The following is a 25,106-nucleotide window of genomic DNA, read 5'->3' as shown; positions in this document are numbered from 1 at the left end:
AAGCTCCTCTAGACTCCCTATGGGTCCTGATTTCCTTCACGGAAATCCTCCGACCAAATGTCGAATCACTCCTCTCCAATCCTCCCTTGTTGTTGCAACCTGTATCTAGATTTCTTTGGCTAGAAATCTATCAAGGCAGTGACTCCTACCTTGGCTCTGTCTCTACAGACACTGTTCTGCACCAATAACAACAATGTCCCACCAACTCCACTGATCGAATGTGCATTGCTTCTCCAGCTTCGGCAATTGACTGATTTGAGCCTCTCAGGCTCTGCACTGGCCCAGAGAGTTAACGAAGTCACTGCATGAACTCGTCTCGGGTACAGCATCACCCTCTACAGGCTCAGAATGTTGACGCAGGCACTGCGTGAGCCTCTATGTCACTCCTGCAGCTACTCCTCTATCTCTGAAACAACACTGTCACTCGGGACAGTTGGTTCTCTACAGAAAATTCTCTGGATCTCTCGGCTGGTGTCTTTAGTCTCCTATGATCTGCAATGCTCTGATACCAAGTGAAAATTTCTGAATCTACACATCAGAAATCCTACTACAATCACTGGTTTATCATCTCCTACTTGTTTTTACATTCAACAAAGTTTTTAATTATTAAACAACAATGAAAACACTATTGCAGACTACACATACATACAGATCATGAACTGAAAATAAAACGAGACAAATACACAAGGGACACAACTATTTTTTGACAAACGTCCCCGGAAAAACCCAATGCTAGAAAACCAATGCAGCAACTCTGATGGTTTTCTATTATTAAGCAATTGTTCTGAATACAACTCTGGATGCCCTCTCAGCCATAGTTTTAAAACTCCGACTCCGACTCCGACTCGGCCGAGGATCGACTCCGACTCCGACTCCGAAACGGTAATGACTCGGCCGACTCGATTTCAATGACTCGGTCGTTGTAAAAAATACATTAAATATTTATTTTTTTTATAAAAAAACATAATTTTAAAGATTTTAAACATAATTTTAAAGATTTTCATTCATGTTCCCAAACACACAGCATTATAATATAGATGGAAGACAACATATGATCAAAGTAGGCTCATGAACCAATCCATTATATCAAAATGGTACCCAATGGCAATACATAGTCAACTGTCATACATGATCAAAGACTCAAAACAAAAAACACATAACCAAGGAGGCTAGAAATGGCCTCTACAACTAAAGTAAACTATGACCAGACTCCAGTACTAGTACTATAGCTACTGGCTAGTAGCTACTACCAGAGGAGCCAAGATCATGTCGATCAATCTCTGGATCATCATCAGAGTCAGACAGGGGGCCCCATGGCTCCTGCTCCTCATCATCATCTCCAACTACAGCTGTAGAAGTGGTACCACTAGCAGGCTGTGCAACTGCAGCAGATGCAAGCTGAGATAGAGTAGATATGTGGCTGCGCTTCTGTCGTGGCTGAGCAAAGGAAGCACCTACAACTGGAGTCCTTGCTGGCTGTAAGACTGAGGCTGGTGGATTGGGATCTGCATTCAACTGAACAGCATGTTCAAGTTCAACTAATGTCTCAATATCTAAATCTAAATCAAGATCCTCATCAGGATCAAACTCTGCTGGACGACTCTCCACTACCCAATCTGATGTTGGATCAATGTCTTCCAACACAATGGGATCTGAATCAGGTCTTTTGTTCAGCAAATGGTTTCATCTGAGCCGGAGGTTGTATTGGACATAAACTAGATCATTTAACCGTTTTTGATCCAAACGGTTTCTCTTCTTTGTGTTACTTCGGAGCAGGAGCGAAAACGGGAGCGGGAGCGAGAGCGACATTTTCAGAAGCTCTTGGTTTGGGAGCGAATCCCAGAGGAGTTCGACAACCAATGTCACTAACTTCAAGGTACATAGAGGGATTGGTGCTCTTGATTAAATACGAGTTCCATACCCTAAAACATGACAAAATTCAATGGAAACATTGCAATCCTCCAATCCTGAAATCCTGAAAAACTGATAAGTCTACTGGATTTTGAATGAAATCTAAAATTCCACTTTCTCCATATGAAATCCAATGAGGCCGAAACCACTCTCAAACATCCTGAGTCATTTCATGGTAATGTTAAAAATTTAAGTAGAAGGATGAAAATGAAGATTAAGGAGAATGTCACTTTTACTTTAAGAATTTAACATTACCATGAAATTTGAATAGCATATCAATAGTAGAGAGCATTTGAGTGTGTTAAATAGGGTTTGGGAGGAGGAAATTGTTAAAATTGGCAACCAGGGCAAAACTTCATGTGGGTCATCTTATTCATGGCTAATAATATTTTTATTAGATTCCCCTCGTCGAGAGGTGTAGGATTGATATAAACATCATCCAATTCTGATAAGTATTCATGGAGATATGAATTTATTTTGATTATGGAATTATTATCAAGCCGACCTACAACTCAGGTAGGCTCAGAAGCCCAACAGTCGCATCTATTCACCCACCAACGTTGTGTATAAATATAAGAGGACTTTTCCTCATTTGGACTCACTCATCTCATCACATCTCTCTCTCTCTACTGCGCAGATATGAGTCTCTTCTCTACTGCGCTGAAATGGGTCTCTCTCTCTCACACATGTGAAGTCGGTCGCTGTTGAATTTGAAGCTGCAACTGCAGAAGTAAAGATTGACTTGCATGGCCTAGAAGATCTCCTCTTTGGAACTGCGTTGTAGGTTCATCTGAACCTTCTTTGAAAGCCGCAACTTTTGGTGGTGGAATGAAGTCAATCCGACGAACAGTTTGCAAGATATCGACTGCCCTAGTTTGAAGCCGGAAACTGCTGAAACTGAAGCTGCAACTGCAGAAGTAAAGATTGACTTGCGTGGCCTAGAAGATCTCCTCTTTGGAACTGTGATGTAGGTTCATCTGAACCTCCTTTGAAAGCCGCAACTTTTGGTGGTGGAATGAAGTCAATCCGACGAACGGTTTGCAAGATAACGACTGCCCTAGTTTGAAGCCAGAAACTGCTGAAACTAAAGCTGCAACTGCAGAAGTAAAGATTGACTTGCGTGGCCTAGAAGATCTCCTCATCTGAACTGCGTTGTAGGTTCATCTGAACCTCCTCTGGAAGCCGAAACTTTTGGTGGTGGAATGAAGTCAATCTGACTGTCGGTTTGTGAGATATGGTCTGCCCTAGTTTGATAATGAAGCCGCTAATGCTGATGCTACTGATCTAGGGTTTGCTACTGCTGATATGAATCAGATTTATTGTACTATTTCTCTCTGCTGAATTATTGAAGATAAAAGAAGATTTGATCAAAGGGTTTCCCCACACATTGTGGGGTTTGTCCCTGGCTAGCCGCCACATCTTGTGTCTCTTGTCTTGGCTTGTTTTCTGTCGATCGTTTAATGTTCTATCTGCACTTTACTTTATGTACATGTGATTGCTAATCGGTGGAATATAATAAGAAAAAGAAGTAAATTGTTATAAGCATAGAACATACCATAACTTAACAGAAATGGACCCCAAATAACATTTAACTAATTCATAAAACACATTGGAGTTCAAACCAATCAGCAAACACTTCAAAATTTCATTAAAAAAATGTCAAATCGCTGTTTTGATGGGATTACAGGCCACTGGTTATAACTCGGCCGAGTCAATACAGAAACGGCCGAGTTGGTTGAGTCAGCCATGACTCGGCCGGGTCATTGAATGACTCGGCTGAGTCATGGCTGACTCGGCCTCCTGAACCGTTTCCTCCACCGAGTCACATTTTTGGGCAATGAAACGGATCAACTCTGTTTATGTAGAAACCTAAGTGATATTACCTCACTTCATTGGGAAAAATCTCTTCGTTCTGACAACTAGACTGGATCTCCTCGGCTACAATTGCGCTGCCTCTTCGCAGTAGCTGCGTGGGCCTGCATTGAGCACACTGGGACACTACATCAGCGCTGCGTTGCCTCCTTTGCCTCCTGGAGCTCTGACGTCAGCCTTCTCGATTGATCTTGGTTCTCCTCGACTGAATTCGAATTTATACTAGAGGGTTTCCCTAGGTCTACGTTGCCTCCTCGGCGTCTCTCTGCCTCTCTCTATTGTGTATTCGAGGTCCTGGAGAAGATGTTGGAAATACTAAGGGGGGGGGTGAATAGGTATTCCTTAGCAATTAGCACTTTTAAATCTTTTCAGAGCATTAGTTAATCTTCAATTATTATTAATGTTTATGCAGTAAAAACAGTAAATAAAAGAACACAGTAGACACAAGAATTTTAGGTGGAAAACCCTCTCCGGCTCAAAAACCACCGAACGCTTTTTTAATAAATTCTTTAATCTTCAGCCCCAACTACAATGAAAGCAACAAATTCCTAGAATTCTAGAAAAAGCATTCTTCTCTAGCTCCCACTGGAAGGACGCCCCAATGCTTTGGTTTCTTTAGTACTTCAACTGAATGGATGCCCCAACATCCTAGACCAACCTACCACCTTGAAGTGTTCACAAGCTCCAACCTGTAGGCGACTTCATACACCAGCCTAGCTCCTCCCTGGCACCCTATAATGACTGAAATGAGACAAGAGTGTGGATTCCCATACCAGGGACAACGAACCACGATACAATATGATTTACAATGATTTTGAGCGAACACCCAATCACACTATGACCTGAACAGAGACTCCTATACCTCCCAATAATGCCTTTTCGATTCTAGGCAGATTGACTTTTTTTACAATAATGACTCTTCCAATGATGACACTTTTACAAATGACTCTTTTACAACTTTACAATGATGACTCTTGGCCTTCACACTTCTTCACAATATACGGATGGTTGCCATGTCTTCAAAGGATGTCCTGCTGCAATGCTTCCTTTGATTTGATACTTCTGCTCTTGAATTCTTGCTTGAAGTTGTATTTAAATCTTCTTCTACCTACATTCAAAATTTGCCCGGCGAGACCAATCCCAAAACAAAACAAAATACCCTTCAACTTACCTTTGCCTACAAAAAGCATGTAAGTGCATAATAATGAATAAATACAAATTAAAATTACAATGCATACCTGAAGTGTGCTTGTCACTTTTGTTGTTGACTTGTTGCAGCAGTAGACAAAGACTCTCACTCTTGATATAGTCCTGGACTCTATGCAAGACTATATCCAAAACTGACCTAAGGATATATACAATAAAAACTGATGATGGACCCTAGACTTGTGATGGACCAAGTTCTAAGTACAACAACAAAGACCATTCTATCAACTATTACAAGACAAGTAACATGAACTTACAACATCATATGGATTTAGCAAACTTGGTGTAGCATCAAGAATATGTAACATAAAATGTGTAGTATCAAGAATAGGATATCCAAAAAACTAATTGTGACATATAGAGACAGAGATATAACCGAGACACTGTATATACTTACATTGTCCTGCAAAAGCATATGTTAGAGATGATACTCAAAACACTCATCATACATACCTTGTTGTAGGAGACTTACCCTTCACTGTTAATGTGTGGTCCTTACTGCAGTGATCCTTGAATGCATGCTTTTTCTTGCCTTCTAGGAGCTCTATATTGAATCTATTGTATCTATGTAATTTCGGATCTCCAAGGTTTGAAATGTCGTCTTGTGGTAGCCCTCTTAATCCTCTTTCCAACCCCACATGTCTGATCAAGATTGGATTCTTCAAGCAAGAGTTATGCCCAATCGCCCACGATGACCTGATTATAGACCATTCAGTAGAGCGAACTTGTATGAAGTGCCACGTGTCACTGTTGCGACCTTCGGCCCTTAAAACGCTACTCAACAAACTATAGTCCATCCTCTTTCTGTTACTATTTACGAAATTTGAATCCAATGCTCAGAGAGAAAGTGATGACGATTTTCCCAACGTCACTTTTGACATGGAATTCGAGAGCCTGCAAAAACCCTAACTTCCTTAGATCATATCTCCGAAAATATAGCGAACCAAGATCTGAAATTCGGTCGCGAGGTTCATGAAGATTTCGGCTCAAATGGGTTTTAATTTCAGCTTTGGAAGCTTCGAAGAAAAAAAGTTATAGCGCAAATTCTACGATGACCTGTTTGAAGCCACAAAATCCCTACTAGAGGAGGATATGAGGGTCATTCTTTATATGAATGTCTTGAGTTGAGAGGGTTCTCAACAAGTGAACGTTCGAGGGAATTTAGGAGCAAAAAAATATTATTAATTATTGACTATTCAATGACCACAACCAATTATTAGTGCCATGCCACAACCCCATAGGGTTTTAGCCCACTAACTGGGGTTACTAACTTCAAACACGAATATCTCTCAAACCGTGAAAAATTGCATGGCGTACCATATATCAAGGGAAACATCTCAATGAGTAGAAACCATCTAGAAGGTCCTTGACTCATAATAGAGTAAGTTGTCAAGTTAAAATGCCCATGCAAGATCGGGGTAGCCCCTGGTGCTACTTGGGTTGACATCGATAACAACCATTGATCAACAAAAGATCTTCCAACCTCAACTATCCCTGCCCCTCTGTTGCAACAGATCACTTGTTTGATTTTCTCAGCAAACCTCGCCCTAGAAAAATCGAACTGACTGATATCTCCAGTGAATCTCCAACTGACCCTCAAGCCTCCTCTTATACTTTTCCTATTGATAAATCAACGGCTGAGATTAAGTCCCTAATCAACGGCTAAGAATAAAACAGACTTGATCCTCATCTCTTAGAAGTTTCTCACCCATATTCTTATTAATACCCATTAATATTTTCGTAAGTTTAGACTTAGGAACCCATTAAAAATAATAATTATTTTAGCAACTCATCATCTAGGTCGAATTTCTCCAAACAATTTCTGGGTTTGGAGATCTCATGTGTTCTAGCCCCTCCACAAAATTTCGGAGCTAGAGCACATCTGATGCAACCCAAAATCAACAAGGAAAGCCATATGGGATAGCATCTCAATATTTGGGGCTGATTTGGAGGGCCTTCCCATCCATTTCTAGACACGTCGAGATTGTCAATGTAAGGAGGAGAACGTGGTCCTTGGAGGTCGATTTTCAGAGGTGTGAACTAGGCCAAACCCTTTCTGGGTTTTGGTGGGTTTTTATTGAGGACCGGAGAACTGAAGTTGCAGAATTTTCTGAGCATAGGAAGCATGGTTTCCAGCACATCCTTTCCAGTAGGTAGTGTAGATTTCTGGGCAACATAGATCACCTTTGGAGTAGCAGTTGGGAAGCACTAGGATCATTATTTGCTCATCTAGGTTTTGTCATGCTTGTCCTTGGCGACAAGCCCAGGTGCACCATTCCATCACTATTGTATTTTCCCTAGAAAGATTTAATAAAATAACTCAGATGTTCTCTATTTCTAGTGCTTTCATGGGTGTTTATTGATTGTATCTCATTTTTAGATGTTGATTTGTCTATTTTCTTTGTGTATCACTGAATTTCCTAGTTAGGAACATTACAGTGGTATCAGAGCCCAGATCTTGGCTCAACCATGGGGAGTTTCTCCTATGAGTGAAGGGGACCGACAAAATATTACATATAGGAGGTAGTGGTACCGAAGCAGAGAAAGAGAGCTGGAGATCACTCCAGACACATAGGATAGGGGAAAGAAAACAGTAGTAGAGGACATGGGAGAGCCCAAGAGCAGGGAAGAGATGGTCTTTGATATCCTCTTGAAGGCTTTGAATGATTTAGCAAAGGGTCAAAAGGAATTGCTAGAGGAGATCAAAACACAGAATCGGGAGAGAAACACTCCTAGGGGTTTCTATTTGGAGAGACTTCGGGGTCCTCTCAGCAATTCGACCATCCTTCATCGATGACAAAGACCCCATCAGCGAGTGGCCCAACTCCAGCTACACTGCCCTCTTTCATGCCTTTGGCACAGAATGAACCAGCAGGGGTCGAAGATCCTTCACAGATGGGAGAGAACTTCAAGGAATGGTAGTGCATGGGAGAAGACTTCAGAGAGCCACTCTCTTTCAGATATTTGTGCAAGCTCAAGCAGAATGAGAAGAGCAAGGGCTATGGAGGACAGGGCACGCAAGGCTATGAGTTGCAGTGGACTATAGGGAGAATGTAGTTCCCCACATACTATTGATTTCTGGTAGCATCGGATGTGCTCTAAGTCTAAAATTTTGCAGGGCGGCTTGGGCACATGTATTCCAAAGAACTCAGAAAGCGTTTTGGGAAATTCCACCTAGAAATAGTTTTATTAAAATAATTAATTATTTTTAGTGGGACCCTAAGTCTAAACATAGGAAAATAAAATAATTAATGGGTATTAATCTAACTGTAGGTGTAACTTCTAGAAGAAGATGAAGATCAAGCAGAAATGATCTTAGCCATTGATTATCTTCTAATCTGGGTCGTTGAATGTCAACAAGGAAATTATTTAAGGAGGCTTGAGGGTCATTTGGAAAGACACACAGAGAGATCAGAAGTTCGATTTTTTGAAACAAAGCAGCAGTGGAGAGAATTTTGATAGTGAGATGTTGCAGTGAGGGGCAGGGATAATTTGGTTGGAGAGTCTTCTCCTGACCCAGGATACATAGCAAAGAGGTAGAGAGACACCAGAAGGAGGCAGCGCAATACCCAGGAGGGGTTAATGCTGAGCCAGAAGGGCTCGCGCAGAGGTAGCGCAGTCCTCGAAACAGAAGTCTGAAAATGTTTTGGGGTTTGACGTTCTGAGCGGGGAAGGTTGACGTTAGAACTCCGAGAGAGAAAATTGATCCAACACTCCCCCACAGGGGCAGCGCAGAAATAGCTGGGGACACATTGGTTCAGCTGCCGAATCAGTCGGGACTTGCTAGGTAGACTGAGGTAATCTCACAAATTTCTTCTGTTAGTCATATTTCTCTATAATTGGATTGCCGGAAGGGCATCCAGAAGTTGTATTCAGAAAACTACTACATAATAATAAAACCCTCAGATCTGCTGCATCGATTTTCCCGCATTAGGTTTTTCCAGACATGTTTGTCCAAAAAATAGCTGTCACTTGTGTGTATATTTCTCTATTGTTCAGTTTCTTGTTTCGGCGTATTATTTAAATGGTGTAAGCTATAGAGTATGTACTTTGATGTTTGCCGTAGGAAACTGCAAATAACTTTTTCATGTAAATCTAACAAGTAGAAGAATATCATTAGTGCTGCAGTAGGAATTCTCGGGTTTAAGGAATTTTCACATGGTATCAGAGCGAGTGCAGGTGAAGCAAGAAGAGCAGTGCTAGAGAACCCAACACTGAGCATAAAAAGAGGTCACAAAAGCTACAGGAGGCAACAATTCGGATTCCAAGAGGGGTTTGCGTAGTCCAAGCTAGGCGGGCACAATTTCGAGGCAGTCTCTCTTTGTTTGAGTCGACAGAGAGAAGGGCTTCCAGATTGAGATCTCGTTATGGAAGAGGGAGTAGCACAAAAGCCTCAGCTTGAGGAAGAGCTAGTGGGACGTAGTTTTTCTGTAGGTCGTTTTGCTGAGCAGAAAGACATCAGAAGAGAAGAGAAGCATTGTAAGGGAACTTTTTCCTCAGAAGACTTCCCGCCAAGAAGTCTGTTTTTTATTGGCTAAGTAGCAGCAGTAAGAAGCAGAGCAGAGGAGTTCAACGGTTTTCGTGGTAGAGATGGTAACTAGTGGATTGAGGGATCGGGATAAACTGGATGGAGCATCCAACTATGTCATCCGGAAGGCAATGATGTCATTCCTTCTAGATGAGCATGCTCTCAAGACATTTGTCGATGGCGTGGTGGTTGTTCCAGCAGATGCAGATCCGCTGAAGAAGTACAAGGCAGAAATGGCGAAGGCAAGGAGATTGATCCTCGACGGAGTGAAGGATCGTGTAGTCTGTCACATCGCTAGCAGAGGAATTGCTAAGGCAATGTGGGATGTGTTTCCTCTGCTAAGGCGATGTGGGATGCATTGTCTACACTATATCAAGGATCTTCCAAGCAGCGAAAGATGTACTTAGAGCAAAAGCTGAGATCTGCTCAGATGCAGATGGGGGAGCGCGTAGATTTGTTCCTCACGAAGCTTCAGAAGACCCGAGATGAGTTATCAGCTGTGGGGTTTACACCTCAAGATTCTAAGTTGGTTAGACTGGCCCTCAATTATGTCTCAGATGAGTGGCGAGTCTTTGTCCAGAGTATCCTGGGCAAGGTGACTTTGCCAATTTGGGATGAGATGTGAGCAACTCTCAAGCAAGAGGAGCTGAGGAGAGACTTGGTCAAGTGTAAGCTTGACGGAAGCAGCAACAGTGAGTTGAAGCAAAAGGAGGAGGATGAGAATGCAACCTGTTGTCGCACAAAGTGTCTAGGCACCGCAACAACGCTCAGAGTAAGGGTTGTCACTCTAATCCTTACTCTGTTTAGACTCTCTCCTAGACAAGTCAAGGGGGTAGTCCCTAAGGTGAATGGATAAAGATAGTCTGTGGAACATAGGCTCTAGGAGATTTTAAGGATGAACAACTTGATGAATTTAGAATAAGTCTTGGTCAATAAGACACAACCATAAGATAGAGTTGGTTCTAGACCAGTGCCTTTAATTTGAATTAACCATAGATTAAATAAAAACAAGTTATCCAGAGCAAAATTATAAATGTGGCAAAGCGACGATCATGAACAATTAAATGTAAAATGCTCAAAATTTTAGCATGCAGGATAATCTAACAAAATTTATCTTTCTCCAACAGTCAATATGATTTAAAACATTTATCGCTCTTGACAATAGAGAAATCACAAAAATTGCATTTAATCACCAAAAACACCAAGGAACTTTAAATTAGAATTTTAATTATTCCTTAGGCAATAACTTTAATGTGGTAAATGAAGAAATCAAACTAAATCAAAGGGTTAATAAATTAAATTTTTAATGGGCCATAGGCCACATTAAAAATATTTAATGTGAAAGCGCAAATCCACCTTTAATTTATTTCATTCTTAATTTTAAAGTCACTAATTTTTATTTTTATTTTAGATTTTTTAAAGTTTTTAAATTTTTTTAAATTTTAGAAATTTTTATGTTTTTTAAATGATTAAAAAAAATCAAAATCATAAGTTAAAAAATGAAAAAAATGTAAAACTAAAAAAAAGAAAAATCAATTAGATATTATTTTGGGATTCAACTGCGTTAAGTAAGTCATTCACGTATGACCATTTCCATGAGAGGTAGTTGTAACTAACGAATTTCTCATGATTTTTGAATAGTTCACTTAGCATTCATTGCATCAAGTGATGCTCACAGGGGTGAAGAAGTGGGATTGAAACTAGTGAAATGAATCACATAGCGTCAATCATCACTTTTGGGGCTTGCACCCGGTAACCAGGACTTCCTGGGAGGTCACCCATCCCAGATCACCTTTGGCTCAAGTGTGCTTAACTGTGGAGTTTTCCCCACAATACTTGCTAATGCTTTGCAAATGGGGTAGCGTAGTCCTGGTTACCGGGTGAAAGCCCCAGAAGTGATGATTGACGCTGTGTGATTCATTTCACTAGTTTCAATCCCACTTCTTCACCCCTGTGAGCATCAATGCAATGAGTGCTAAGTGGACTATTCAAAAATCATGAGAAATTAGTCAGTTACGACTACCTCTCATGGAAATGGTCATACGTGAATGACTTACTTAACGCAGTTGAATCCCAAAATAATATTTAATATAATGCACTGCGTAAACCCCCTAATACTTAAAGAAAAATCAAATGAAAATGGATTAAAAAAAAGGGAAAAAAGAAAATCTAATAACCAAAACAAACAAATCGAAATCTAAACTAAGAAGAATTAAATTTCTAAAAAAAAACGAATGTCACAAAGATTAAAAAGGCTTTTTTATTTTTTCTAATTTTTCTAAGAAAATGAAACATAAAATAAAATTTGAAACAATGAATGAAACCTAAAAAAAATCGAAATTGTTAGAAACCTAACCCTAATGAAACATTAAAAAAATCAAATCTAAAACCTAACCTACCTCATGCATATACAAGTGAAGTAAAAATAAATAAAAAAAGGGTCGAAGCGTTTTGGGTTTGTGTAGGCTTAACGACAGACAACGTATGGAGAGGAGAGAACGCAACTTCGAGGAGGGGACGAAGGAGCAGGGAGCGAGGTATGGAGCTCAAGGAAGGAGATCTGAGGACAACGGAAAGGTTGCAGGTTAAGGGACGCGGAGTAGAGGGGCAGCTCAACGATGGGCAATGGAGTCCAGCGAGAGCAGCAAGGAAAAGGAGCATTGAGGAGGGAGAATGCTGCGGGCTGTGGAGAGCAGAAGAAAGGGACGTAGAGCAGAGGAGCAGCTCGATGGTGCAACGGTGGGAGGATCCGTTGGATCTTCTTTGCAACAGGTGTATGGCAGCAAATAGGAGATAGAGGCTTTCCCAAAAAATATTTCAAAATTTTCTACAGCACAAAAGCAAACAACCCCAAGCAGCAGACAGGAGAAAAATGGTAGCCAAAGAACCCAAGAAAAATTTCCAAAAATCTTTGATTAAAATGTTATACTTCTGCTTCAAATTTATCAGTGAAACCCTTATAAAAAATTTCCAGATTAAAAAAAAATTCAAACCCTTGGACTGCAAAAAATTGGATAATATCCCTGCAAAAATGATTTTGAGGCCAGATCTTATCCTTCAAGGCTTAGATCTGTCTTCAAATCAAACTTCTCTTTTAGATTTGCAACCTATACCTGAAAACAAAAACACCCAGAACCTAGATATACAAAAAGAATAAATAAAACCCCAGAAAGCTAAGTTAGAAGACCAAAAAAATTACAGATATATCCACAAGAATGGTAGATATATCAGATCTGAGGGGTATGAGTCCAACTCCACTCCCAGATCTGATAATCTAAGGCTCTCAATAGCCCGATATATCAATTTCCCACACAAAAAATAAATTTTAAAATTTTAAAGGAGGTGCTTAGCTCAAAACCCTTTGTATATTACACATAAAATCTTATGATAAGCCCAGAGCTAATTTCGCTGGGCTCTTCAGAAAACACAGATCGAGAATTGGCTAGTCCAACTAAAAACTTCCCCTAACACTCGAGGCTCTAAAAATCAAGATTTTCTTGCAAAACTCAATCCAACCATTAAAATAGAGCGAGAAAATGATAATAAAATTCAGACAAATAGAGATACCTAACCAGAAAAGTAGCTTTACCTAGGCCATTACATACATGACACGGTTCTACTGAGATTATTTACATCATATACATGTAGAATGGGTTTACATTATAACATGATGATCAGGCTGATGATGATAGCTGGACGACACAGACTCATCGATCAAGCGCTATCCCTTTTGCAAACAAATGGGGGTGTAGTGTTATGGGTCGTTGACACATAGTGGTCAACACAGCTTGTGTATCAAAGGGGCAGCAGGAGCAGCAGAGGCAGAAGAAGGACGTCTCGAAGATAAAGTGCTTCAGGTGTGGTGAGATGGGTCACTATGCAACACAATGTCCTCTCAGAAAGAAGGACAAAGATGAGAAGCACAATCTGAAGGCTGCACCCATGAAGATCGAGGAGGAGGAGTTCGCCATGACAACTGAGATACCTCCAGGAGGGAGGTGGGTTGATTTAGAGTTGTAATTCGAAAGAGCTACAATTGGGAAGGATCCTTGAGGAACCCACCTCTCGGATCAATTCCTTGCTACGAAAGCCCAGATCAGAAGTAATAGGATGGACTAGTATCGGATGGTGCCAAGGAGTGTCAGAGAAACAATTGCAATGGCTAGGAGCGCCAGAGACTCAACAACGCAGAAGATTCAGAGGGTCAGTGTAGAGACTAGCAGCAGTCAGTCTCCAGCATTTACATGCTATCATACTGAACATGGTTAGTTCAGTAATTTGGGATGTTTTTCCGTCATTGATGCAGTAGCAGCAGCAGTTTGTAGTGTGGCGTAGTTGGGAGTGGTAGTGCCAACAACAGCATGGATCCAGAAACTCAAAGGGAGTTGCAGTACAGATGCAGTGTCGACAGTGGCAGGGTCAACAACAATACAGATGCAACATTTGCGCATTGGTTGGTGGACAACGTGTCAAACATCAACAGCGTAGAGGGAGATGTTACATAACAGCGTGATGCTTCAGCAGGTTGCATTACTAGAGTACATTCCTCGCTAAGAGGGAGTGTTGATTTTTGGTAGCATCGGATGTGCTCTAAGTCTCAAGTTTTGCAGGGAGGCTTGGGCACATGTATTCCAAAGAACCCAGAAAGCGTTTTGGGAAATTCCACCCAGAAACAATTTTATTAAAATAATTAATTATTTTTAATGGGACCCTAAGTCTAAACTTAGGAAAATAAAATAATTAATGGGTATTAATCTAACTGTGGGTGTAGCTTCTAAATGAAAACGAGGATCAAGCAGAAATGATCTTAGCCATTAATTAGCTTCTAATCTAGGTCGTTGAATGCCAACGAGGAGATTATTTAAGGAAGCTTGAGGGTCATTTGGAAAGACACACAAAGAGTTCATAAGATTGATTTTCTGAAACAAAGCAACTGCCAAGAGAATTTCGATAGTGAGTTGTTGCAGTGAGGGGCAAGGATAGTTTGGTTAGAGAGTCTTCTCCTGAGCTAGGATACACAACAGAGAGGTAGAGAGACTCTAGAAGGAGGCAGAGCGATACCCAGGAGGGGTTGACGTTGAGCTAGAAGGGCTCACGCAGAGGCAACACAGTCCTCCAAGCAAAAGTCCGAAAATTTGTTGGGGTTTGACGTTCTGAGCCGGGAGGGTTGACATTAGAACTTCGGGAGAGCAAATCGATCCAGCGTTGGGGTGACACAGTGCCTTAGAGGCTGACAAAGGGTCCCCACAGGGGCAGTGCAAAAATAGTCGGGGACACGTTGGTTCAGCGGTCGGATCAACTGAGACTTGCTAGGTAGAGTGAAGTAATCTCACAAATTTATTTTGCCAGTCATATTTCTCTGTTACTAGATTGTTGGAAGGGCATCCAAAAGTTGTATTCAGAAAACTATTGCATAATAATAAAACCCTCAGATCTGTTGCACCGGTTTTCCCACATTGGGTTTTTATGGGGACGTTTGTCCAAAAAACAACTGTCACTGGTGTGTATCTCTCTATTGTTCAGTTTCTTGTTTCGGCATATTATTTAAATGGTGTAGGCTGCAGTGTATGTATTTCGATGTTTGCTATATGAAACTGCAAATAACTTGTTCATGTAAATCGAACAAGTAGAAGAAATATCATCAGGGTTGCAGTATGAATTCCTAGGTTTAAGGAATTTTCACACATACGATGGCACTGCCAATTGCACCGCTCGGGCTTGGGTTGAGAAGATGGACACTTTTTTCCAGCTCAACCGAATGACGGCGCTGAAGGCCATCAAGATGGCCACACTGCACTTGGAAGAGGAAGCCCGCAACTAGTAGTTTTATGGCTTGGCTACTTTGGGGCATGCCAATGTGACTTCATATGAGGATTTCACCAAGAGGGTGGTGGAGCTTTTGATCAGAGGGATTCGAAGGTTCACTTCAGGGAGCTAACCCAACTCCGACAAACAGGGAACCCAGAGCAGTACATATCGGATTTCTTGAGAGTCTCAATGATGGTGCCAGACCTATTAGATGGTCAGAGGGTGTACACTTTCATAGAGGGCCTACTCGAGCCCCTGCATTGACTGGTGAAGTCACGTAGACCCTCCATGCTACAGGAAGCAGTGACATGTGCTAGAGATTTACAAGGGGTCATCCCCAAGTCACGAATACCCTTACCTGCACGTACTCCCTACCACAAGAAGGAGAGTGATACTAGACCATCACCACAGAGAGCAGCGCAAGGGCGGGGGCAGCTAGATGATGAGACGCAGAGGGACCTCAGGAGGAGGAAGTTGTGCTTTACTTATTGGGAGCCCTCGACATTAGGCCATCAGTGCACAGTTGGCAAAGGCCACTACATCGAAGTCTTCTCAGATAGTGATTAGGAGGATGAGGTGGAGTTGGAGTGTGGTTTGGGAGATGGTGAGAGTCCAACAGAGAGGGGACCACCACCACCACCTCCACAGGGAGGGGCATCCTTTGCTCCATCCGAGGGAGTCCTTGCTTCTTTATGCAAGGTCCCCAGATTTCTGAAATTGAGGATTAGAGGTACGATACAGGGGAAGCGGGTCTCACTCTTAGTTGACAGTGGGGCTACCCACAACTTCATAGATGCACAGTTGGTTCAGAGGAGGGGCCTTACCACGACTGAGTTTGAGGGCTTTTCAGTCCTAGTGCCGGGTGACCGGACCATGCAGTGCACTCTGTATGTGCCTGCCTTAATGGTGACCATGGAAAACTACTCCATGACAGACAATTTCTTTGTGGTTGATGTGGCATACACCAACGTGGTGATTGGTGTCCAGTGGTTGTACTCCCTTGGGCGAGTTACCACTGATTGGAAGAAGCTGGATATGGAGTTCACCTGCACGGATGGCAAGCTGGTGGTCCTTAGAGGCATGCATTCATACCCACCACAGACAATCTCAACACATAGGATGGAGGCAGATTTGCGACATGGAGACATAGCGTGGGCAGTAGAGTTGAGGGTTTCAGAGGTTGGGGGACAAGCCCAGTCACCACCTCTAGACATACAGGCTTTGTTGGATAGATACTCAGTAGTATTTGGAGATATTCCACTAGGGCAGCCACTAGACAGGGGATTCGAGCACACCATTAAGTTGGAGCCGGGTGTGCAAGCAGTGATTACCACCCCTTATAGGCACCCCAAGGCCTATAAGGACGAGATTGAGCAGGCCATCAAAGAGTTGTTGGCGTTGGGCCACATCAGGCCGAGTTCCAGTCCCTTTGCTTCTTCAGTAGTGCTGGTGAAGAAGAAGGATGGAACCTTGTGCATGTGCATTGACTACTGGGCACTCAACAGGAAGACATTGAAGAACTGGTACCCCATTCCTTGCATCGATGAGTTGATGGATGAGCTTAGAGGAGCCAAGTACTTCTCTAAGATAGATCTGTGTTTGGAGTACCATCAGATGAAGGTGAGGGATCAGGGCATCCCCAAGACAACCTTCCGATGCCATTATGGGCGCTTCGAGTTTTTGGTCATGCCCTTTGGGTTGACCAATGCCTTGATTACCTTCCAGTCATGTATGAACCATGTGTTCCAGAGGTAGTTGAGGAGGTTTGTATTGGTGTTTTTTGATGACATACTGATATACAACAGAACTTGAGAGCAGCATTTCCAACACCTAGAGGAGGTGTTGCGTATTTTGGAGGAACGATAGTTCTATGCAGAGCTGTCCAAGTGTGAGTTTGGCCTGACCGAGATGCTTTACTTGGGGCACATTATTGGCGCGGATGGGGTGAAGGTAAATGAGGAGAAAATGTGAGCTATCTGTGATTGGCTGGTACCCAAAGATGTGACAGCGCTGAGGGGCTTCTTGGGCATCTGCACGTATTAGCGGAAGTTTGTCAAGGGGTTTTCGCAGTTGGTAGCTCCTCTCACGGATTTGACTAAGAAAGGGGTTTTCTCATAGATAGATGGGGCACAGTTAGATTTTGACCACCTCAAGGAGGTGATGAGCAATTGTCCAATATTGGCACTCCCAGACTTCCCCCAGCCCTTCACCGTGGAGTGTGATGCATTCGGAAAAGGAATCGGGACAATATTATATCAGGATGGGAACCCCATTTCTTTCGAGAGTCGGAAACTCTTACGCCATGAGAGGTCATATTTTATATATGACAAGGAGATGTTGACCATCATGCATGCCTTGGCCAAATTTCGGCAGTTTTTTGGTGGGTAACAGATTCCGAGTGAACATTGATCACAACAGTCTTCGTCACTTCATGGGGCAGCAGGGCCTCAACGAAAGACATTAGAGATGGGTCAACAAGGTGCAGGCCTATGATTTTGACATAGAGTATGTGCGGGGGAAACACAATGTAGTGGCTGATGCCCTATCCAGGAGACCCGCAGGCCTCTCACTCATGAGCATTTGCCATGATTGGAAGGCCTAGTTGTTGGTAGAGTATTCCAAAGACAGGAGGGCATGTGAGATTCTGGAGGGGACCCACGCAGATGAGCGCTACCAGGTGATGGACGAGGTCATCTACTACAAGGGGCACATATTTTTGGTTCCTAGCTTGCAATTGAGGGAGAGAGTGCTCCAGATAGCATATGACTCTCCATTGTCAGGGAGTCAGGGGTTAAGAAAAACATACATGGCAGTCAGGGAGCGTTTTACATGGAAGGGCCTCAAGGGGGACGTGTTGAGGCACGTATAGGAGTGTGAGGCATGTCAGAGGAACAAAGGGGAACTGATTCACCCCGTCGAGTTATTGCAGCTACTCCCCATCCCTGAGGGGAAATGGGAGAGTATCTCCATGGATTTCATCACTGGGCTCCCCATAGTACAGGGCAAGGATTGCATCTATGTAGTAGTTGATCAGTTGACTAAGTATGCCCACTTTTTCGCCATCCTGACTCAGTATTCAGCTTCACAGGTTGCAGAGTTGTTCTTCAGGGAGGTCTTCCAGTTGCACGAGCTTCCTAAGAACATAGTGAGTGACCGGGACAATAGGTTCATGGGAGCTTTCTAGTAGGAGCTCTTCAAATTGATTGGTATTGAGCTCACCCCTAGCACGAGCTACCACCCCCAGACAAATGGCCAGACCGAGCGAGTTAATCAATGGTTGGAGGGGTACCTTTGGAACTACGTGACTAGGCAGCAGAGGGCTTGGATTTGATGGTTGCACTTGGGCGAGTATTGCTACAACACCACCCATCACATGTCCATCGGTATAACTCCTTTCCGTGCTTTGTATGGTTATGATGCTTTATCTTTTGCTGACATTATTTTTGGAGACAGTCGGGCCCCAAAGGCCAAAGAATGGATCTTAGAGAGCCAAGACATTCTCAAGACTCTCAAGGACAACTTAGTAACAACACAAAATCAGCAGAAGATGTACGTTGACAAGCACCGAACTGAGAGACACTTTGAGGAGGGGGATTTGGTGTCTCCAGTTACAACCATAAAGACAATCCACCTTGAAGCAAAAAGGGGTTGAGAAGCTACAACCACATTTTTATGGGCCGTACAGGGTGGTTAGATGAGTTGGAGAGGTGGCCTACGAGCTGGAGCTGCCTCAGGGGAGCAGAATTCACAACATCTTCCATGTCTCATGCCTCAAAAAGGTGTTGGGACAATAGGTGATAGCAGCAGTAGAGTTACCCCCACTGGATGATGAGGGCTATCTGGTTTTGGAGCCTGAGGCCATTTTGGAGACCCGGGAGAGGAAACTAAGGAGCACGACCATCAGGGACTTTTTGGTGCATTGGAGGAACCTGCTAGATAAGGATGCCACATTGGAGGGTGAGCACAGTCTGGAGCACCCGGCGCTAAAGTTGCTTGAGGGCAAGCAACATTTGGGAGGGGAAGATTGTCATGTCCCTTCCCAAACAAATTTGTAACAGGTTTTGGTCTCTCCACAATTTTTCATAAATTTTGATGAGTAAAGGAACCCAAGCATTTTTTACTTAGGAACTTAGGAGAAAGGAAGGTTGAAATAGATTGCTAGTGGAAGGTGGGGACCACCCATGTGGGGAAAACGCTCTTGGGCACTTGGGCAATTTGAGTTTCCTTGGAGGGGAATCGAATGGCTTGGAGAGGGCCCCACATGGGGAAAGGAACGCCCACACAGATATAAGGAGGAAGAGCTCCCCAATTGAGGGTATTCATTTTGCACATCAAATTCACTTGTGTTGCTCGAGCTGCTTAGCGAGTTACCTGGTTGTTTAGCATCAAGTTTCTCAGGCGAGAGAATCAACCTTTCCTTCAGGGGACTTCGAGTGCCACCCTAGGAAGGCATTTCACACTACCTTGGAGGAGAATTGGAGGAGATTTGTGGCCACACCACTCAACCTTCGAACCAGCAGAGCGTATTGCACCAACATTTCACCACTCAGCCTTCGAACCAGTAGAGGGTATTTAAGGAAATATGTTAAATAAAATTAAACGAACATAGGACATAAATGTTGTACAAACTATAACCTTTTAATAAAGCCAAAGGATTGAACTTGTCGACTAAGCATATCCTCTAAAGGTGAATAACGTACTCAATCAAATCTTATAACATAAGGTTAAAAGGATTGAAGAACATGCTGAGTTACATGTAATAGAACATTGAGACAGTGAAAAGGAAGCAAGACAGTTATTTAGAGAGGTATAAGGAGGAGGGGTACGACTTAGACAGGGGGGCTAGTCTTTTAAGGAAGTGCAAGGAAGAATTTTGGGAAAATTGACAGAGAGACAATAGAAAATTCTCACAATGTTACTAATCGGATAGAAGACATTTTGAGTTCAAATGTTCTTGATGTTTTGGGCATGGGGGCCAGAGTACCTTAAAATTGAAGTACTTTGGAGCTGGGGACTGAAGTTGTGCTCAGTTTGGCGGGGAGGTTTTGTTCGTTTTGGTAGCACAGCGAGAGAAAGAGTCCCGACAAAGCAGACAGGTGGGTACTCAATAAAGCAATTGATAAATTCTGTATTAAAATTTCATATACTGGTATTTTGTCAACATGAATTTGTTAAACCCTGAATTTAGGGCCTTTATATTCTAGTATCAGAGCTTCTTTCAAACCCTTCGGGACCTTAGGGCTTTAAAATTTTAAGTTATAAAATAGGGCATTAAATTATCATATCTCCTTCCCAAACTTCCGAACACCTTCCGTAAATAAATACGTTATAAGAGGATGTGTATGTTCTAACAATTTCTTGGCAACCATTATCTAATAGATGATTTTCGTGACAAAATTCTGTAAGTAAAGATATCGTTGTAGAAATATAAATATTGTAACATACTGTATTGAAAGTTATTTCCTCTGTTGTGCAAGTAGTAATTTATTGAAAAAAAACTTCTAATGTTTTATGACAAGTAATCATTTAATACGACTTATGGTGGTTGAAGTAAGAATATGTAGTAGTCAAATATCAGAGCCAAAATTTTTGTTAATAAATAAACAACACTTCCGCGAAGTGCCAAAGCATAACAGAAAATTGTGTACTGGTTCAAAATAGACATATTGATACAAAATACATATAATTGTTAATTTTTAGTAGCATTGGATGTGCTCTAAGTCTCAAGTTTTGCAGGGTGGCTTGGGCACATGTATTCCAAAGAACCTAGAAAGCGTTTTGGGAAACTCCACCCAAAAATAGTTTTATTAAAATAATTAATTATTTTTAATGGGACCCTAAGTCTAAACCATAGTTTTTAAAACCAGAACTAGTGACCGGACCGGTCCACCTAATGAACCGGTTTACCAATCGGAACCGGTCTAACCGGGACTGGTTTGGTCTAAACAAACCGGTTTTAGAAAAATACATTAAATAATAAATTTTTAATGAAACAAAACTATTTTTAAGATTTAAAAACATGATTCCAAGCCAATAGAGACAAAATATGCAAAGTTTTCTCATTTATATACCATGTAAAGGTGAATATATCAAAATGGCACTGAGTGCAATACATATCATCAACAAAATAGCAAAATACATAAGCAATGAGGCTCAAAATGGCCTATAAAGTCCAAAAACAATGTTGCAAGCTATGAGGCCACTGGCCTACTACAAGTCTACAGCGTACACATGATCAATCATCAAGTTCATCACCACTACTAACCACAAGATCATCATCAGGAGCTACATAGACATCATCTGGTTTAGAGTCTGAGGATGCCTCAGCCTAATCTGCAACCTCAGTATCAATGCCACCAATAACAATAGAAGTGGACCTAATGGAAGCACGATTTTGTCGACCTGCATGACTAGTGCCTTCCATTGGTTCTTTGCCTTTCCTTGATGTCGCTACTGATCTTGGTTCTGATGCCACCACATAATCTGCTTCATCCCCCGCTAAAGCCATGTCGATATCAAAATCAGCCTCAAACACAAGTTCTTCAGTCTCCTCCACCCATTCTGATGTTGGATCAATATCGTCCAACACAATGGGATCTAGATCAGGAGTTTTGCTCATCATTTGGAGCTCCAATTGCATTTATTGTTTACCCCCAAACCATGAAATCCTGAGAACCATTAAGTCTGCTGAATTTTGAGTGAAATCTAAATTTCTAGTTTCTCCATATGAAATCCAATGAGGTCAAAACCAGTGTGGAAAAAGTCGAAGTCGGGATTAATTCGGCAAGGGTCCAAAAGTTGAAAAACTCAGCAAAGTCGGGAGTTTTTCGAAAAAGTCGGCAAAAAGTCGACAAAATTAAAAAAACACAAAATTATTCATTTTTTTTAATTTTTTTTAACATCTAGAGTATCCACAACATCAAATAAATGCATTTCCACATAAACATGTAAAGAAAGCTAATATATAATATGTATATGAAGTCTAGTGCTACATCACATATCAAAATAGTGAATCAACTCCTGAATCTTGAGTCCTGTCTGAGTCTCAACTCTCAAGAGTCAAAATATCAACAAAAAATATAATAAATGTACATCATGAGTCATCTAAAAGTCATCAAGTAATCACTAATAGTAATCAGTCACTGAGATCCTCTTCCCCTTTTACGGGAATAGGGAATGGCTTTGCCTTTTCCTCTAGAGGAAGAAGACCCTGCCCCTGGGGATACAAAATGAAATGGACTCAATCGTCCTCTAGAAGCCGATGGAAGAGGTGGCCTCTGTGCTACGCTGCCGCTGCTGCTGCCCACCCTAGATGGTGTCACCTCCTCCTCAGCATCCTCATCCAGCTCTGCTACTGCCTCCTGACCCTGATGTTGCTCCGCCTCCTCCTCCTCTATCTCTGGCTCTCCCTCCTCTGCAACTGCTACATCCTCTAGATCCACACCTAACCAATCCGGGATCGTGTCCAAGATCGGCCTCTCAGTCTCGACTCTCCATGCAGCGGTGGTATCAATATTGTCCAATGAGATGGCTTCCACATCAGTAGGTTTCTGAAGCTGTCTCACCCACAATCGAAGATTGTAGTAGACATAGACCATGTCATTGAGGCGTTGGGACTCCAATCTGTATTAGGGTCATAGATTGTAAATTAGTACTTAGAAAATTTAAACATTAAAATTAATCAAACGAATTCAAAAAATTTAATTTGAAATCTTTTTAGTTTTTACCTGTTGCGCTTTTTGGAGTGTATTTTGTCAAATACACTCCAATTGCGCTCACACCCAGAGGAACTGCATGTTTGGCTGAGCACTCGAATGGCAAGCTTTTGGAGATGGGGTACTCTGGCACCATAGCTTGTCCACCAAGCATCTACAAGTTAAAAGAAAAATGAGAAACATAAAAAAACATTGAAATTCTAAACTTGAAAGTTTGAAACAAACTGAAGCTTACCTGGCATTTTGGTCGTCCTATTCTTAATAGCCATGTTAAAACCAAATGTGCCACCTCCCACCCTATAGACCTCCATTTCTTTAGAAATCTCCTCACGTTCTTGCTCAGATGACACCATCCTCTCGACACAAGTGAAGAATCCATCCATCACCTCAGCATCAAATCTGAAACCACAAGCATAAGAAAATGCAGGGTTGAGGTAGACACCTGCAGCATGAATGGGGCGATGGAGGGTATTGTTCCATCGTTGATCAATCACTCTCCATATGACCTGTTGTTTCTCTAACCCCTCGTCTCCCTTATCTGCATAATAAGCACGGATGGCTTCTTTGGCCCTATCCATGGCCTCATACAAGTAGCCCATTGCGGGCTTCTCTCCATCAACCAACCGAAGAACCTTTACCAAAGGTTCTGAAATGGCACACACCTCCTCTACTCCTGCCCAAAAGCTCTGATCATATGAAACTAGTCTGCATATGCCCTCTCCCTCCGGTTTGCAGCTAATAGATAAAGAACGCCAATCCGCTGAGAGAAACATGCTCTTCACCTCCCACATAGAATTCAACAGAGACTGAAGAGATATGAAAGTAGTGGCAAATCGTGTAATGGCAGGCCGCACCAACTCTTTGTTGTTGGTGAATTTTCTCATCAAGCTAAGCACAGATGAATGATTATAAATAAATTTTGTTATGCTCTTGGCTGATTCAACAATATCCCTCACAGTAGGAATTTTACCTATATCCTCCAACATCAAGTCAATGCAATGAGCAGCACAAGGTGTCCAAAACAAGTTACGATACCTCTCCATAATTATCTTGCCAGCGGCAACTAATTTGCAGCGTTGTCCATTATGACTTGGACAACATTGCTCGGGCCTACTTCCTGAATGAAGAGGTCCAACAACTCACATAATAAACGTGCATCTTTAATGTGGCCAGATGCATCAACAGATTTCATAAACATTGTCCCCTTGGGACAACTAACCAAGAAGTTAAGAAGGGTCCTACCCTTCTGGTCAGTCCAACCATCTGACATGACTGTGCATCCAGTGTGCTCCCATGATGCCCTAAACTCTGCCAATCTAGCAGTGCAATCAGTCTTTTCATCTTGAAGAAGAGGCCCTCTCAATTCTGCAAAGGTAGGGGCTTTGTACCCCGGGCCAACGACAGCAACAGGATCAAACATAGGCTGGTAGAATGGGTTTGTCTTGGCAATGTTGAAAGGAACATCACTCCATAGAAGACACCTACTGACCAACTTGTCAGCTTCTGCCTTTTCCTTTTTTTTCATTGATGATCTAATCCCAGGTTGTGAACCAGTTGTTGTTCTAGGAACAAAAAAAGATGAGATAGAAGGATGAGTACCCATGGGTGAGGAAGGTGATGCTGCTGTAGAAGCACTGCCACTCTCAATTCCCCCCACTCTTGAGCCCCCTACAAGTTGTTTTGTTATTGCTGCCCTGGTCTCTTTTCCCTCCTCTTTATCCATCAATGATTGAATGGCCCGTCGGATGATTTCTGGAGTTGTGTTTTTGCAAAGTTCAACATTTTGCCCCGGAATTTGCCCCAAATGGAATTTTAATCTGTTGATGCCTCCTGACATATGCTTGCCACACAACTTGCAAGTCAAATACATTCTATTGACCCCCCCAGTTTCGGGTGTAGCATCAGGCTCACCAAACTCCCACATAGAATCCAAAATCCTCGGCATTTTGTTTTAAACTTTGAGCCGGAATTTAAAGTTTAAACCTGGGCACAAAAAAAATTGAAACAACTTCAATTAGCAATGATCCATCAAAAATTAAAATAGTAGCAAATTAGCAATGAAAAGA

General features: G+C 42.1%; 2 protein-coding genes across 3 annotated transcripts in view; one reads left to right on the top strand and one right to left on the bottom strand.

Annotated features, from left to right (window-relative positions):
• Positions 1 to 25,106, top strand: part of LOC149262256 (Lycopene beta/epsilon cyclase protein) — a 638,941-nt gene that overhangs the window by 478,174 nt on the left and 135,661 nt on the right. The gene's annotated exons all lie outside the window — the stretch shown is intronic.
• On the bottom strand, positions 22,365 to 23,760 carry LOC149262257 (uncharacterized). The gene is made up of 3 exons (XM_089383694.1): positions 23,276 to 23,760; positions 23,053 to 23,194; positions 22,365 to 22,948 (listed from the first exon to the last, which is right to left on the bottom strand). The coding sequence occupies exons 1-3, from the start codon at positions 23,637 to 23,639 to the stop codon at positions 22,465 to 22,467; spliced, it is 990 nt and encodes a 329-aa protein (XP_089239820.1). The 5' UTR covers positions 23,640 to 23,760; the 3' UTR covers positions 22,365 to 22,464.

The sequence above is a fragment of the Pinus tabuliformis genome, chromosome 6 (assembly GCF_031772625.1).
Source record: "Pinus tabuliformis cultivar Carrire ecotype Pingquan chromosome 6, CPIR1, whole genome shotgun sequence".
Taxonomy (NCBI): domain Eukaryota; kingdom Viridiplantae; phylum Streptophyta; class Pinopsida; order Pinales; family Pinaceae; genus Pinus; species Pinus tabuliformis.
Note: the sequence above shows the minus strand (reverse complement) of the source record. Positions and strands in the feature narration are given on the sequence as shown.